Below are 15549 nucleotides of genomic sequence, written 5' to 3' on the forward strand. Positions count from 1 at the left end.
GTAAAAACCGGGGATGCTGGAAGACTAGTTCGGAGAGCCCTTTGAGACTCTTTGTGATTAAGGGCTATACAAATAAACATGACTTGACTTAGACTGAGTCTGGATAAGAAGCATCCAGAGCCACAGTGAACAGGCGTGTGCAGGAAATGGCCTACAGGTGGCGCATTCCCAGGTCAAGCTTCTTTTGAACCAGAAACAGTGGCAGAAACTGAAGTTGTTTTTGCGGGTGTACCGTGTGAGACGTGAGCCATTTTTTGGCAAAACACCTGTCTTTTCCTGCGTTTTGAGATGGTGTGTGTTAAATCAGATTCGCAAGAAGTTATTGCCATCTACTGTCATGAGTGTAGTCGACCCTCCGTTATTCTATTCTTAGCATTATTTTGCAAGGGCAAAACACCCGTGACCCAATTGAAAACAAGTGTGTGGCCCACCAGTTAAGACACACTGGTTAATACAATTTTTGCATGAAGTTGAGAAGGTTCTACACCCACTGTAGTCCATCAGCCACATGTAGAGCAATTCTCTGCCTGAGTTTTCTGTTCAGGCTTCCTTTTTTGTGATGGAAGAGAGAATCAAGGGAGCCTCGCATGGCCAGCTCCATTACCAACACGTGTGGACTGGACCCGGCCGCCAGCAAGCCCACTAGGCTGGGGTGGCGGAGCCGACCCAGCACCACAAGCTCCTGGGGAAGAAATATCAGTGGGAGGATGGTAAGTATGATATATGATGGTATGATGAGTAATGGCAGCGACTCTACTTGTCTGAGGAGTCTGTAGATGTAAAGTTCCGATGCGTGCTTGTTGAATAACTTGACAGCCACGTCCTCGTCCTTGTAGATGCCGCGGTAGACGGTGCCGAAACCGCCATCGCCTTAAAGTTCAACACATATATGATCAAAGTGACTTACAAACTTGTCCAATTAAAATGTTTACCCTAAATGTCTAAAGCATGGGTTACCGACCTTTCCAAAGCTTAAAGTGTCATGATTAAGATATGCTTCACCTGTGCCCGCTCCTTTGGCGCCAACTGCCTCAAACTCTGATTGACTCTCTGTCCCTATTCAAACCCACTCCTATCTGTCCGCCGTTGTCCGTCCGTCTGCGAACCTCAGTTTACACCAGGAAAGCCTTTTTTTCGACCCTGACTCTAACCTGTTTTTGCTCCTGTCTGTCCCCCAGCTACGACACGTTTTTGATTCTGATCACGTCTACTCTCCCGTCCTGGCTTTCAACCTTTTTTGTCCCCAAACACATCTACTCTCCTTTCCTGGCTTACGACTCGCTTACGACCCCGACCACGTTTTTTCTCTCCTGTCACAGCTACTGACCCGTTTTTCCGTTCCCGACACCTCCAGCGCTCGCTGGAAGTCCTACTTCCGCGTTCAGAGCGACCTGCTTCCCGTGCCAAGCGATCACCAGATCTTGGGGGCAACCCTTTCCTTTCTTCCAATAAAACTGAGAGAAACGTAACGCAAGTGGTTCCTGTCTCCGTTCTGGTCTTGACATAAAGCTACCGTTTTTGTTACTGATAACCACAAAGGGCTACCAGATCATGCCAAAGGTACTTAAAATTTAACTTCTTCTGTATGTTTATAAGTTTTTTTGGTCAAATGCATGTATACTACACATAAGTATCAAATATATATCGTTTTGTTATTTTAATGTTTTTATCTGGGTCACCGGAGGTTTGAAACCCTTTACCATAGGGTTCTCTTTCCCACTATAAAGCAATTTCACGTTGCATTTTCCACCTCAGAAGGGATTCATGACATATCTTAGGGGTCCCTTGCATTATACAATCTCAATTCTTACCGAGAAGGTTGGCTTTGGAGAGTTCGACATGCAGTTCGTCACTGTCCAAGATGGTCCTAGCCGGCTGGTCGCTAAGAACCACGTCGGGAGAAACCTGAGATAAAGGAATGGTGCAACGAGGGTCTTCGGCGTTCACCAAGAGAAAATCTGAAAAAAATCATTAACACTAACTTTAAACACTTTAAACTCATGTAGAGCAAATAAGCCGGCACAAAGAGGACTACTACATTTATTTATTTATTTCCAAAAACAAAAACTGAACAGTTAGAGTTGTTCAGTTTAAATAACTCAGAAATTTGGAGGGATGGAACGACTGCGTCCCTTTTTGGACAGTTCCCGGATGTACCAATTCTCCATGAACCATAATGAAGTTTTGAATATAACTAAAACATCCAAGGCTATGTATTGATAATATAATGTTATCACCGTACATAATTATGTCAATTGGAGGGACATTCCCACAAGTCCCTCCCTATCTGTCTTTCTAACAAGTATAACAATTTCAAATAACGTCATCCGATACTGGTGGACTCAGATATGAGATCATGCCCGAAGAGGCATGATCAGTCCGAGTGTCAATGGCGCATATATAGAAAATTTGCTGAATGATAACCGCTTTTTTTCTTTACCTGCCTGACTCATGACGCTACATGACCGTTGACGGGGCTGCGCAGGCCTGCACTGCAGCCATGACCTTACGAAACACGAGACACAAGTTTCTCCACGACGACAATTAAGGTTTCAGATTTAAATCCATGTTTTCTGGTTACAAGGGAATCTCCCCAAATTGACTAGCATTATAGCGGGAAACCTTCTTTTTTTGCTAGTAACTTCCAGACTTTCAGCGGTCGAAAACTCCCAAAATCTCAGGCGCTCTACCCCCCCTTTTTTTTCTTTCATCGATTTTCTATGTTAATAAATTGTGTGTCCCATAAAAGTAATAATGTAAATAATTTTTAATCAGTGCAAGAGTTTCTAGCATTCTTCAGAGGAAAAAATGGTTTATGGTGGAGCACAAGCAACACCTGGAGGCAAATTTGTTAACTAATTGCAGTAAAGAATAATTTGTTTCAATCCTAACGATTTTCAAAATTAAAGATAGAAAAATCCCTACACTCATGTTTGTCACACATTTTAACAATCCGCTGGCCTCACCTTGATCAAAGTAAGAAAAGAGGTCCTCCAGCAGCATCTTGCTCCACTCATGTCCATCCTGGAAGCTGTAGAGAGCCCACTTTTTCAGGAGAGCCTCCCCGCTCCCGTGCACGTCCGTGTTCAGCAGGCCTGGGAACCATTCCTCCAGCAGGGAGTCTACCTGGTCTACCACCTGGCCCAGGAGCACACGTCCTGGCAAGGAGAACCATTGACAGCATCAGTTATAAATGTCTCGGCAATATTTCCTGATAAACTTGGAATTTATGCTAGTATTCTTTATCTTATTTTATGACAAGTTTATCCTGATATTATGTTAAGTTTATCTCATCTGCTTGTAAATAAGGCTCACAATGGTGTTTTCAATTCTATTCTATTCTATTCTATTATTTTCTATTCTAGCCAAACCATATGTTTATCAGTAATGGAAGCATGGTGGAGCATTCACTCAAAACATTTTGGTAAAAAAAAGGGACAAAAATGTACAGATCTATTATTTGGAATAGTCATGATTACTGATGCGAAGCACCCGAGTCTACTGCTTTGGCGCCAACTGCCTCGGACGCTGATTGGCTACCTGTCCCTTTTTATACCCCCGTCTTCCTGTCACCGGTTGTCAGTCCGTCTCCGAACCTCAGCTTACGCTAGGCAAGCTTTTCGACCCTGACTCTCTCCTGTTCTGATTCCTGTCTGTTTTCCGGCTCCGACCCCTTTTCTGATCTCGACTACAATTTTGCTCGGCTACTGATCGTTTTTTTTTTTCGCTCTTGACACCGCCATCGCTCGCCACGGAAATACCACTTCCGCGTCTGAGCAACCAGCTCCCCGCAACCAGCGATCTACGGATCGTATGTACTATCCTTTCCTTTCTTTCCAATAAAACTGAGAGAAACGCACGCAAGTGGGTCGCGTCTGCGTTCCGGTCCTGACAGGAATAGTTTATCCACATTTTTAATTGTTTTTTAACAAAATAACCCAATTTTGTGGCGTCGGTTAAAAAATGAGTTCCAAAAGATCTTAATTGTTAAATTGTTAAAAAAAAACTTTTTGGGTGCTTCGAAACGAAATTACAATTTGGGGATTGTTATTTTCAGTTATTATAATTTATATATTTTAAAATATATATATATTTTTTAAACACAACATAAAATTCTTAGGGGGTTGGTTAAAATAAAATAAAAACCTTTTTGGATTTTTTTTTTTATTTTTAAACAAAATGACCCATTTGAGGGGGTCTCTCTTTTTTCCCTCGCTGTGCTTTTTTTGGTTTATTTATATCTTTCAGGACGACTTTCTGTTTTCCCTATTTTCTCACTAAAATTTGTCTCTGGTACCCTAGAGTGAGATAATATCGGATGCCTTTTCTTGTGTCATCTACATCCCATAAGGATATAGTGATTACGCAGTAGATTTAGGCTTACTGTGCTTATATTACTTTATTAATATTATTATTGTTGTTATTATTATTATTCTGCTTGCAGAGCCTGTTAGGATAAGTATTGGGGCCATAAGTGTGCTAGTATTTATTAAAGAACTTGAATTTGCGTTTATTTTTTTAATCTACTTTTAAATTAAATTCATTTTTTTGTTGATAGAATCCAAATGCCAAATATGATCCAATTTAAACCAAGTTACATATTTACTTTTTCCATGTTTTGCTAAAAGTATTCCCGTTCCCACAAAAATATTTTATATAGCTGTTGGTATATTTTACTAGTTATTTTTTGTGGGTTTTTTGTGTTCTGTACAGCGCTTTGAGACTTTTTGTGATAAAGGGCTATACAAATAAATATGACTTGACTTGTCTACCACAATACGTCACAAATGTCAACAATTTGTTTACTGTTTAATATAAAGGAAAGTTGTTTTTGGCCGGGTGTTTTTTTTTTGTATACTACGGCACAACTGTTAAGGTCTTGGCTTTCTAACATGAATAGCAATTTCTGTCATGATTACTGATTCGGGACACCAACAGCCCTGGTCCCTGATTGGCTCCTTGCCACTTTTTAAACCCCCCGACTCCCCGTTACCGGCGTCCGATCGTTGCGACCCTTCAGCTCCCGCTAAGGCAGGCCTTTTGAACCTGACTCCCTGTTTTTTGACTCTCGTACGTTTCCCGGCTTCGACCTGTTTCCGTTTGATCACGTCTCTGCTCCTGCGCCCTGACAACCCGACCTGCTTTTCCCTCTTCGACACCGCTATCGCTAGCCAGAAAAGTGCCACTTCCGCGTCCTGAGCGACCCGCTCCCCACAATCAACGATCGCTGGATCGTGGGTGCCAGCTTACGTCTCCTTCTCAATAAAAATATGAAACTAACGCAATTGGGTTCCCGTCTCCATTCCTGGTTCCTGACAATTTCAAACATCGTCTTCCGATACTGGTGGACTCAGATATATGAGACCGTGCCCAAAGAGATATGATCTGGTGATTTAAGTGACCTTTTAGATTGATTAGTCAATACCATTTTTATAAAAACAAAATGACACGGTTTTTCTTGTTTTTTAAAACATTATTTAGGGTGGCTCGAACCGCAACAGTTTTCAGTTTTGTTCTGTACAAGATGACTACAAATTTTATTTTTTTTAATTACCAAATCCGTAACTACAAAAGGACAAGTACCGCAAGATTAGAATTTTATTCATTTTTTGGACATGCAAAATAATTTGTTGTTGATGTTGTATAGTGGGGGGAATGATGCAAAGGGGGGTGAAAAAACGAAGTATATTAATGTCCAAAGTCTGGCCCGGGGCTGGTTACGCCCCGAGATCAAACTTACCGGCTCGCGGCCTCTGTCATAAAATTACTAATGTGTGGCCCGCCAGTGATTCAGTATAAAATACATTTGTGCAAAAACATAAGTAAATCACCATTTCACCAGATGATGGCAGTAGCCCTTTAGCCACTTTGCCCTTGGATTTCTATGAGAATTTTAGCCCAACCCAATTCCGACATGGCAAGTGTAAATGAAAAAGGAAAGTTGACTGTGAGGGCCACCGTTTTCTTTACATGGGGAAATTGGAGCTATTTTTCACAGAAATCTGACATCCCGGTAACAGGAAAATATGTTTGTCTTTTTAAGATCAATTATCCAGCAACCAGTCCAAACCTTTGCGAGTAGAAGGCACAGTGATCCGAAGGACACTGGAAATGTCTTCCTGCCGAGACGTCGCCTCCACTAGACAGTAGGCCTCGGTTGACCAGCTCAGATGCACGCCACGGTTCCAGCACACTTTTTGGGGTGGGCATGTTTTTTCTATGAAAAAAACAAACATGTGTTATTGATTCAAAGTGGGGTTGATGGGAAGCAATTGAATGTGAGGGCGTGGCGTTACCTCTCCCATGAAGCAGAGAAGATGAGACCTCCAGCAAGCGGCTGATCTGCCGGGCCCAAAAGTCAGCAGGGAAGTAAGGCATCTCGTATTCTCGGACAATCACTTCTGAGTTTTCACAGTGAGGCAACTCGATGCTTGGCTTGTCTTTTGATAAACTGAGGGGAAAAACGGTGAATCAAATGAAAAAGAAATACTAAATATAACTTTTATTTCATTATCTTATAAGATCATAATACTAATGTACATAGTTCTATTGTCGAAAAATGCATTTATTTCTCTTCGATTGTATTATTATATTCCCTCTGTCATGATTACTGATGTGACTCAGCTGTGCCCACTCATTTGGCGCCAACCGCCGCGGGTTCTGATTGGCTCCCTGTCACTATTTGAACCCAGTTCTGTCTGTCCCCTCTTGTCAGTCTTCTGTGAACCTCAGTGTATACTACGCAAGCCTTTTTCGACCCTGACTCCCACATGTCCCGTTTTTGCTCCCGTCTGTCTCCGGCTACGACCTGTTTTGATCCTGACCACGTTTGCTCTCCCGTCCCGGCTTACAACCTTTTTTGTCCCGGACTACGTCTACTGTCCAGTTCTGGCTTACCACTCGTTTCTGACCCCGACCACAGCTTGCTCTCCCAGTCCCGGCAACCGACCAGTTTTTCCGTCCCTGAAACCGCCATCGCTCGCTACGGAAGATCCACTTCTGTGTTCGGATCCCAGTCCGAATCCGAGATCAACTTGCTTCCCACGTCCAGCGAACACCGGATCATGGGCGCAACCCCTTCCCCTTTCTTTCAATAAAACTTGTGGTAAATGTCATGCAATTGGGTCCTGTTTCCGTTCTGGTCCTGACACCCTCATATGTATATTAAGGTACAAAACATTGTTTAAAACGCTATCGCTAAAGGGTCAATACTCATCAAAAGGACAGCGTGTATTATTTAGTGCCTACTAGTGACGAAAACTTCAGTCAATAAAAAAAAAGACATCACAGCTTCCCAAAAACTTGGCAAAAGGCTGACCCCAAAAAATAAGAAAATGGTTCAGTTTGGTCACTTTGAGTGTCCATAGTTTGTATTCTTCCTTGTTTTCAGTTGCACTAATGTTCAAAAATGGTAAACGTATTGCATTTATATAGCTCTTTACCAGCCACTGAGGAAATCCGAAGCGCTTTACAATACACTTTACACTTTTTACCCACTCACAAACACACTCATGCACCAATATCAGAGTCACCCATGAGAGGCGCCTAACTGCATATCAGGAGCATTACGGGTTCAGTGTCTTGCCCAAGGACTGTGATATTTAACTCGGGGGAGCCGGGAATCGAACCTGAAACCTCTTTGGTCCTAAGATGACCACGCTACCTCGTGAGCTATTAATAATAAACACTGTCCTTTTAAAGTATTGTCTCAAAATTTTCTTTCACTTCTTTGAATTTTACAACAATTCTCAAATTCTCCACTGGCTGTGCATTACGCCCCCCCCGAAAATTAAATAGGTAAATGCATACCCATAAACAAGATAACGCTACTTTAAAGAGCAAATTTGTAATAATCTGTTAAAAACAAATTATTTTCACAAAAATATATTTTTTCCTTTCTTGATGTGATCTGTCTCTCTGTAGGTTTTACTCAAGGAGCTCAGACAAGGGTGCCTAGCACATGGCGAGGAAGACAACAGACTAGCAAGGAACTAGTAAGGAACTAAGGAGATGTAGTACTAATAAAGGGAAGTAAAGTTGTGATTGGAGGAAAAAGAAAACAAGTTACCAGAGCTGTGACGAGGAAAATTGACTCCAGAGCAGAGTGGCCAAATAAGGTAAGGTCGGAAAAAAAGCAAGAAATACAGACAAATAGAAACCTGACTTAAGGATTGTGAGACTTATTCTGTGTTAGAGATAATATAGGGGATATAGTACTAATAAAGGGAAGAAAACAAGTTGTGATTGGAGGAAAAACAAAACCAGTTACCACAGCTGTGAGGAGGAAAATTGACTCCAGAACAGAGTGGCCAAATAAGGTAAGGTAGAGAAAAAAGCGAGAAACACAGACACATAGAAACCTGACTTAAGGATTGTGAGACCTATTCTGTGTACGAGATAATATAGGGCCTAAAAATGCAGCCCAACCCCACCCGGCCAAACAGATTAACTTGATTTGAGCAACCAAGCAAGAAAAAAAAACACGAAATATATAAAAACAGTGTCCTTTAGCAAACAGCATGTACCTGCTGGGTACAAGCAGATTGTCTTGTCCAAAGGGCATTGCCATCAGGAACTTCTCCAGAAGTTTCATGTAATGTGTAGCATGACTGGAAGGGAAACATTTCGTCTCAAGCCGGAAGTTTTCGACCGCACGGCGGTGAAACACTGCTGGGGGATGTTCCCGACCGCCGGCCTTCAGGGTCAATTTCTATAAAGAATCGCAAATTGTAACGTGATTAACACATTGAAATGAAAACGGTTTAAGTCTCTACAGAATTAGATTCAGTTGAAAGGTGCAGAACCTGAGAGAGGACATTGCAGAGCCACTGTGGATGGATAAAGTAGAGATCTTGGAGCTGGAGGGTGGGATCATCGAAGTGCAGTAAAACCCCTGAAGACACAAAACAAAAACTGAAAAGCTGAAGACTCATATGCCATTTTCCATGGTTCTTAAGTGTTGTGTACTCGCGCTAGACTCTGACTGAGAGGTCAATATTTTTAAAGATTTATTTCCTATTTATTCATTGCTTGAATTTTACATAACAGGGGTCCCATGGTCACCCTCAGGCATCAAAATGGGTCAGTCAGAAGGGTGTGAACGAGATGTTCCGGTACACTGTACAATCCAATAAAAAGTTGATATTTTTATTATCTTAGCTAAATTTAGCCTCAGTGGCTTGCATGAAAGTAGGTTAAATTGATTAAATTGGCTTAGTTACTGTGGTTATTATTTTTTACAGCTAGCTTGTTCTTGACCAGACCAACTACCAGGCTAAGATTATCCAGAGAGATACATTTTATCTGACACGTCTACTGTTTCGCGTGTGAAAAATGAAAGGGTTTTATAGTTTTTCCATGGATTTTCTTTATAAGTTGTATTATTATAGTGTAGGGATTTTTCTAGCTTTTGAAAAATGTTAGGATTGAAACTAATTATTCTTTACTGCAATCAGTTAACAAATTTGCCTCTAGGTGTTGCTTGTGCTCCACTATATACTGTTTTTTTCTCTGAAGGATGCTAGAATTTACTACACAGATAAAAATTAAATTATGATATTACTTTGAGTTCGTAGAGTTCTTATATGAATTATTATTCCCCCAAAAATTGAATCAATGAACCAGGCCGATTGAAATACGACACACAATTTATTAACACAGAAAATTAATGATATAAGAAAAACATGGGGGGGGGATTCGCAGCAACGGAGATTATGGGGGTTTTCGACCACTGAAAGTCTGGCAGTTACTAGCACAAATAAAAGTTTCCCGCTATATTGCTGGTCGATTTTGGGAGATACCTTTGTACAGAAAAAATGCTCATTCCCAAGAACCAGCAAACATGGAGTTAAATTTGAAACCGTCACCTTATGTAACGATGTGGAGAGATTTGGTCTCGTGCTCTAGATAGTTGCAACGTATGGCCATCCTGCTGATCTCAAGACCACAATGCCATGAGTCAGGCAGGACAAATAAAGAGTGCAACTATCACTCAGCAAATTATTTCATATGGACCAGTGACACCTGATCAGATCATGCCTCTTAAGGCATGGTCCCAGATATTTGATATCACCAGTATCGGATGACGGTGTTTGAAATGGCCAAACTAGTTATAAAAGCCAAAGAAGTGAGACATTTGGGTAATGTTCTGTACTTGGATATGTCCCTCCTATCGACATACTTACCAACGGTTAGAACATTATTTTATCAATACATAGCTTTGGGTGTCTTCATTACATTGAAAACTTTATGTTATCAGATTTCTTTATGGTACATAGTGAACTGGTACGTCCGGAAACTGTCCAAAAGGGGGCGCAGTCGTTCCATCCATTCCAAAGGTTTGAGTTATTTGAACTGGGAACCTCCTGCATGGGTTCAAATGCAGCTACCGGCCTTACTGTGCAGAGTTTGCTTGTTCTCCCCGTGCTTGCGTGGGTTTCCTCCGGGCACTCCGGTTTCCTCCCACATTCCAAAAACATGCATGTTAGGTTAATTGGCCGGTGTGACTGAGCGAGTGGGTTGTCTGTCCCCGTGTGCCCTGCGACTGGCTGGAAACCAGTTCAGAGTGTCCCTGCCCACTGCCTGATGATTGCTGGGATGGGCTCCAGCACCCCCGCGACCCTGCTCAGGATAAGCGGTGCAGCTAATGAGATGATTTATATATATATATATATATATATATATATATATATATATATATATATATATACATACAGAGAGGGAGAGAGAGAGAGAGTGAGAGCCTGTGGACAAGAATCTAAAAATAGCTCACCAGTGATGGGTCATTGTCGTTTTCTAGAAACTTTAGTACTTGACTTGAATTCTTCCAAAATTATTTAAATTATGAGTATATATTCTCTATACGTAAATCAGTCGGTGCCTGTGTAGAATAGAAAAGTCTTTGTTGCCATTAATGACAATGTAGTAAACATTGTTTGCAACGAGATAAGACATGGCACTCCAGGATAAAGACATTATAAATACATGAGAGGGTAAAATGAGATTGTCAAGATAAATATGCAAAAACATTTACAAGGTAGTTTTTGGAGAATCTACAGGGCAGATTAGTGGTTGACTGAGCCTATTCTAACCTTTTAATAATTATAAAGAGGTAATAACGTATTAACTGATAAACAAGGATGGGATGCTGCTTGAAATGTAAATTTCCCTTCGGGGATGAATAAAGTATCTATATCTATCTATCTATCTATCTATCTATCTATCTATCTATCTATCTATCTATCTATCTATCTATCTATCTATCTATCTATCTATCTATCTATCTATCTATCTATCTATCTATCTATCTATCTATCTATCTATCTATCTATCTATCTATCTATCTATCTATCTATCTACAACCTAACATAAATTGTAATCTTAGAAATGCATATCAAACAAGTAGCCCTTAACGCTAATAGGTAAGAGTTAATAAGTAATTAAAGCGAAAAAATATAATCAAATAAATAAATGAAATATAATGAAAATATATCAAGTGGTTTTATTGTGCTACTAAGAACTGGTGGAACACTGACCAGCTTGACTTAGAAAATGAATGGCGTGTGGAAGCTCAGTCTCCTCCAATGGCAGCTGACTATCCTGAATGAGGTCCAGAATCTGTTGACGGCTGAGGACGGGAAACTCCGAAGGAACCCTGGTTCTTTCCTGTAGAAGCCTGCGCTCCAGTTCCACGTAGCTGTCAGGAACCAGCTGGCCCATCACGGGTTGACCTTGGATCTACAGGATTGCCGGAGATGAGTGATGAAGAGAAAACTGGATCCGGAGGTGGAGCTACCTTGAAGTCAGTGACTTCCTTGGCGATGGCCTTGCGCAAGCGGACCAAGCTGTCCGAGTCCTCACAAGTCGACACTGTGAAGTAGTCCTGGATGGTCGGGAAGCCCTGGTGTTTGAGCAGTTCTTCGCGGATCTTGGTGAGGCAAGCTTGGAAGGCTGTGTCGTCGCTCACATCCATGTGCGTTCCTACCAGGATGACAGGAGCCAGGGGAGCCACCGCCTTAAACCGGTAGAGAAGTTAGAGAAGTATATCAATTAGTTTTAATAGATAGGTAGCTTTTAACATGTGTTATCAGAATTTCCAAATGGGAAGTTTGAGGAAAAGAGAAATCACGTGATATACAGTAGCCGCAGGTACTTGTCAATGATCATGTAGACTTGTTTTTTTTGGCTCCAATGTGTGGGATAAGTTTATAGTTTAGTAAACACTCAAAATAAGGAATGAAAACATCAATGTATTTTGAACTTGCAAGGAGTGTCAGAACCTGAACAAACGGAGGACCCAGACGCGTAACGTTTTCACACAAGCTTTACGGGAATGGGGCAGTCATGCGCGTGAACACAAATGCCAGTGATGTGGGTATCGCTAGGCGGAAGAAGTGAGACAGAGAAGTCAGAAGCAGACGACATCGAAACCAGACAGGACAGATGGGATCGATAAAGGACACACGAGTAGATTCCGGAGAGGACAGAACAGACGGGATTGATACACGAGCAAGACCGATACCGGTTACTGAAGACAGGAGCAAGATACCGGACAGGACGAGACAGACGTGATCGATACCAGATACTGGAGACTGGAGGACGACACCGGACAGGAGGAGAAAGGCAGGATCGATACCGGATACTGGAGCACGATACTGGACAGTACGAGACAATACCGGATACTGGAGATTGGAGCAAGATCCCGGAAAGGGCGAGACAGGCGGAATCGATAACGGATACTGGATACACGAGCAGGATACCGGACAGAGTCAAAATACACGCCTTGCAAGTGTAGAGGTTCATTGACGCCGTCAACTTGACGGACTGACAAGGAGTGAATGAGAGCACTGAGTTTAAATAGTAAGAAAGCCAATCAGGCAGTGAGCCACAGCTGGCACCAAACGGGCGGGGCCAAGTTAGGGCAATGGGCAACAGTGACAAGGAGACCGGGTGAGAACTGTAAAAGAAACCTCTGGATTCAAAAATTCGAACCTGTTCTAAAGGTCCTTTCCTGAGTCCATTCTTTTTGATTAAATCTTCTAGGTTACAAAAAGCAGACCCGCCCTAAAGGGTATGGAAAATAAAAAAATAGGAAAATGATTGGCCAATAGTGTCAATTTTGTCAACAGTACATGAATAACGAACGACTCTGAAGTCTTATGCAATCTCCTTTGTAGGCGTCCAATAGTTAAAATATTATAATACTATAATATAGATGCTGCCCTACTTACGAACGAGATCCGGATGTTGAATTTGTTTGTAAGATGCTTCAGTGCTATATTTTGTATGTTTAAAGTCTATATAAGTATGTTTAACGCTTGTATAAGTAACCTGTATTGTTTTGTACTAAAAAAATAAACATTTTATAAATACACTCTTATAGAGGTAAATAAAGTTAAGTTTAACTTACTTTTGGAAGATGAGCTTCAAGAGTTAGGGCGACTTCCTCCTCTTTGGTAGAAAGTGTCCGAACAAAAGTGATTCAACCATTTTCTCAACAGCATCAAGCTTTCTTATTGCACTTTCATTTCAAATGAGAAGGCTCGCCTCTTCTTTACATTTTACACCAACCATATCGAAGAGATGCACCAGATATCAAACAACGAAAATGTCAACGTTTTTAGCACGCTTGAGGGTCGGCGGAGTCGGCGGAGGTCACTCCGAGTTCCGCGGACGCGGCGTCACCCTAATAAGGATAAGCGGTGCAGATAATGAGATGAGATTTTTTTTTTTTTTTTTGAAGGGGCGTCGCTACTTCGCAGATTTTTGATGTTTGTTTGATGTTTAATTGAATAACACTGCAGAATCATCGCTTTGACACATTTAAAGGTAATCAGTGTTAAGCTTTTATAGCAGCGTTCTTCCAGATTATTCCCGATGCTGGATTGTCAGCCCCACCTAATGGGCAATCTGGACATTTTGAACCCAGATAAATATAATTTAAAGCGATTCTCCCTACACCATGATAAACAAAAAATACTGTCTTGCATAATAACCTTAAAATATTCGAGGAGGGTGTGCTCTGAGTACTCCAGTGAATTATTATAATACTGACATAATATTGGCCCTTGTCTAATAGAGATTATATTGCTGTTAGTGCTTTCACATGTAGCTACCTTTATGTTAAAGAGCCAGGGCTTGAGGGCGTCCAATTGCTGGGCTCCTTTACTCAGGTCGTGCACCACCAAGTAGACCGCTCTGGAGGACATGAAATGAAGGTGCGAGCCGCAAAGATCGTCACCACCTGGAATAAACCAAGTTTCAACTAAAGTAGCTGAGCCGACACTGACCGACAACCGCAAAAAATAAAGACACCTGAGAAGTCCCAAATATTCAGCACCATCTTCTTCCTGTCACGCTCCCTGATGGTCCAGTCACGTACGTCCACGGAGCTCCATGCTGTTTTTCTGGAGGAGGCCTGCTGTGAACGCTTGGTCTTCATCAGTTTATGGATCAAGCTGGTCTTCCCGCTGCCGGCGTTCCCAACCACGAGGAGCTTCATCCGGTAATAGGGGACTGCCTTCTTGAGACGTTGCTGCAGAAACCTGACGGCGTGGAGACGAGGAACCTTCTCAAACTGTCATGAATAAATTAATGAATACGATTCGCACGATTCAAAAATATCTGGGGGCCGCTGTATAATTCAAAATGTTTTGTTGTGTTTTTCAGCATCAAGACAATGCAGCTTGCGTTTGACACTGAGCATTTAAGAAGTGTTTATGTTTGCATTTTATTTTTATTTTGCACTTTGGCCAGGCCTGTCCATCCGTTTGACTTTGACACCCCTGTAGTAAAGGATTTACCGGACGATGTCTTTGGTTTTAGTCCCAATGAGTTTGAGGTCCAACTGGAGTCGCAGGCCATCCAAGGGGAGGTCCCATAGTCGACTCAGCTTCCCCATCTCGTCTGGGAAGGATCGTAGGCCCACGTTGCGGCTCACATCCAGGGAAGTCAGACCTTCCAGCAGACCCACCTGCGGTGGGATCTGATATCCACACGACACAAAGGTTTTCCGTTTTGGATCTTTAGGTTCTGTGGTCGAAGCTTTTCAGCTCACCGCAGTGAGTTTGTTGTCGCTCAGGTGTAACTTCTCCAGTCGGCTCCACTTGTGGACGGGTCCGCTTAAGTCCAACTCGCTGATCATGTTGTGGCTGAACATCAACTCGCGAAGGTTGGTGGACACCCACGAGCTTGGGCCAGGTAGGACCGCAATGCGATTGGTCCTCATGTCGATTGATCTCAAACTACAGAGAAAAAAAACACAGAATACATTTCATCACAATACAGTAATCTCTTGCCATAACGTGCATGCACTGCTTCAGGAATTTGCATCGTGCATTGAGTTCTGCATTCTGATTGGCTAAACCACATGATTCAAACTCAAATGTGGCCAGAATCACAAGCGAACAATGAGCATATCAAAACAAACGATTCCAGTTTTATATATGCCCACTGGATATTGCCAAAGCCAGGCAGATCTCGCAAAGCACTCAGTGTATCAGCATTTGCAGACGACCATTAATCAACCAGAGAACATTGAAAAAATTAATG

At 42.0% G+C, this 15549-nt stretch overlaps 1 protein-coding gene across 1 annotated transcript in view; it reads right to left on the bottom strand.

The window, feature by feature from the left end:
* The window catches only part of lrrk2 (leucine-rich repeat kinase 2), an 83709-nt gene that overhangs the window by 21542 nt on the left and 46618 nt on the right, over positions 1-15549 (bottom strand). Inside the window, exons 26-39 of the mRNA XM_088340458.1 lie at positions 15056-15242; positions 14802-14983; positions 14314-14543; positions 14115-14242; positions 11795-12013; positions 11535-11736; positions 8805-8893; positions 8526-8710; positions 6297-6451; positions 6071-6217; positions 2967-3158; positions 1812-1958; positions 758-870; positions 492-682 (exon numbers count right to left, since the gene is read on the bottom strand). Coding sequence (XP_088196584.1) covers positions 492-682; positions 758-870; positions 1812-1958; positions 2967-3158; positions 6071-6217; positions 6297-6451; positions 8526-8710; positions 8805-8893; positions 11535-11736; positions 11795-12013; positions 14115-14242; positions 14314-14543; positions 14802-14983; positions 15056-15242 — 2367 coding nt within the window. The remainder of the gene's footprint in view (positions 1-491; positions 683-757; positions 871-1811; positions 1959-2966; positions 3159-6070; positions 6218-6296; positions 6452-8525; positions 8711-8804; positions 8894-11534; positions 11737-11794; positions 12014-14114; positions 14243-14313; positions 14544-14801; positions 14984-15055; positions 15243-15549) is intronic.

Source organism: Urocampus carinirostris, chromosome 7, assembly GCF_059441175.1.
Source record: "Urocampus carinirostris isolate Australia breed hairy pipefish chromosome 7, RoL_Ucar_1.0, whole genome shotgun sequence".
NCBI lineage: Eukaryota > Metazoa > Chordata > Actinopteri > Syngnathiformes > Syngnathidae > Urocampus > Urocampus carinirostris.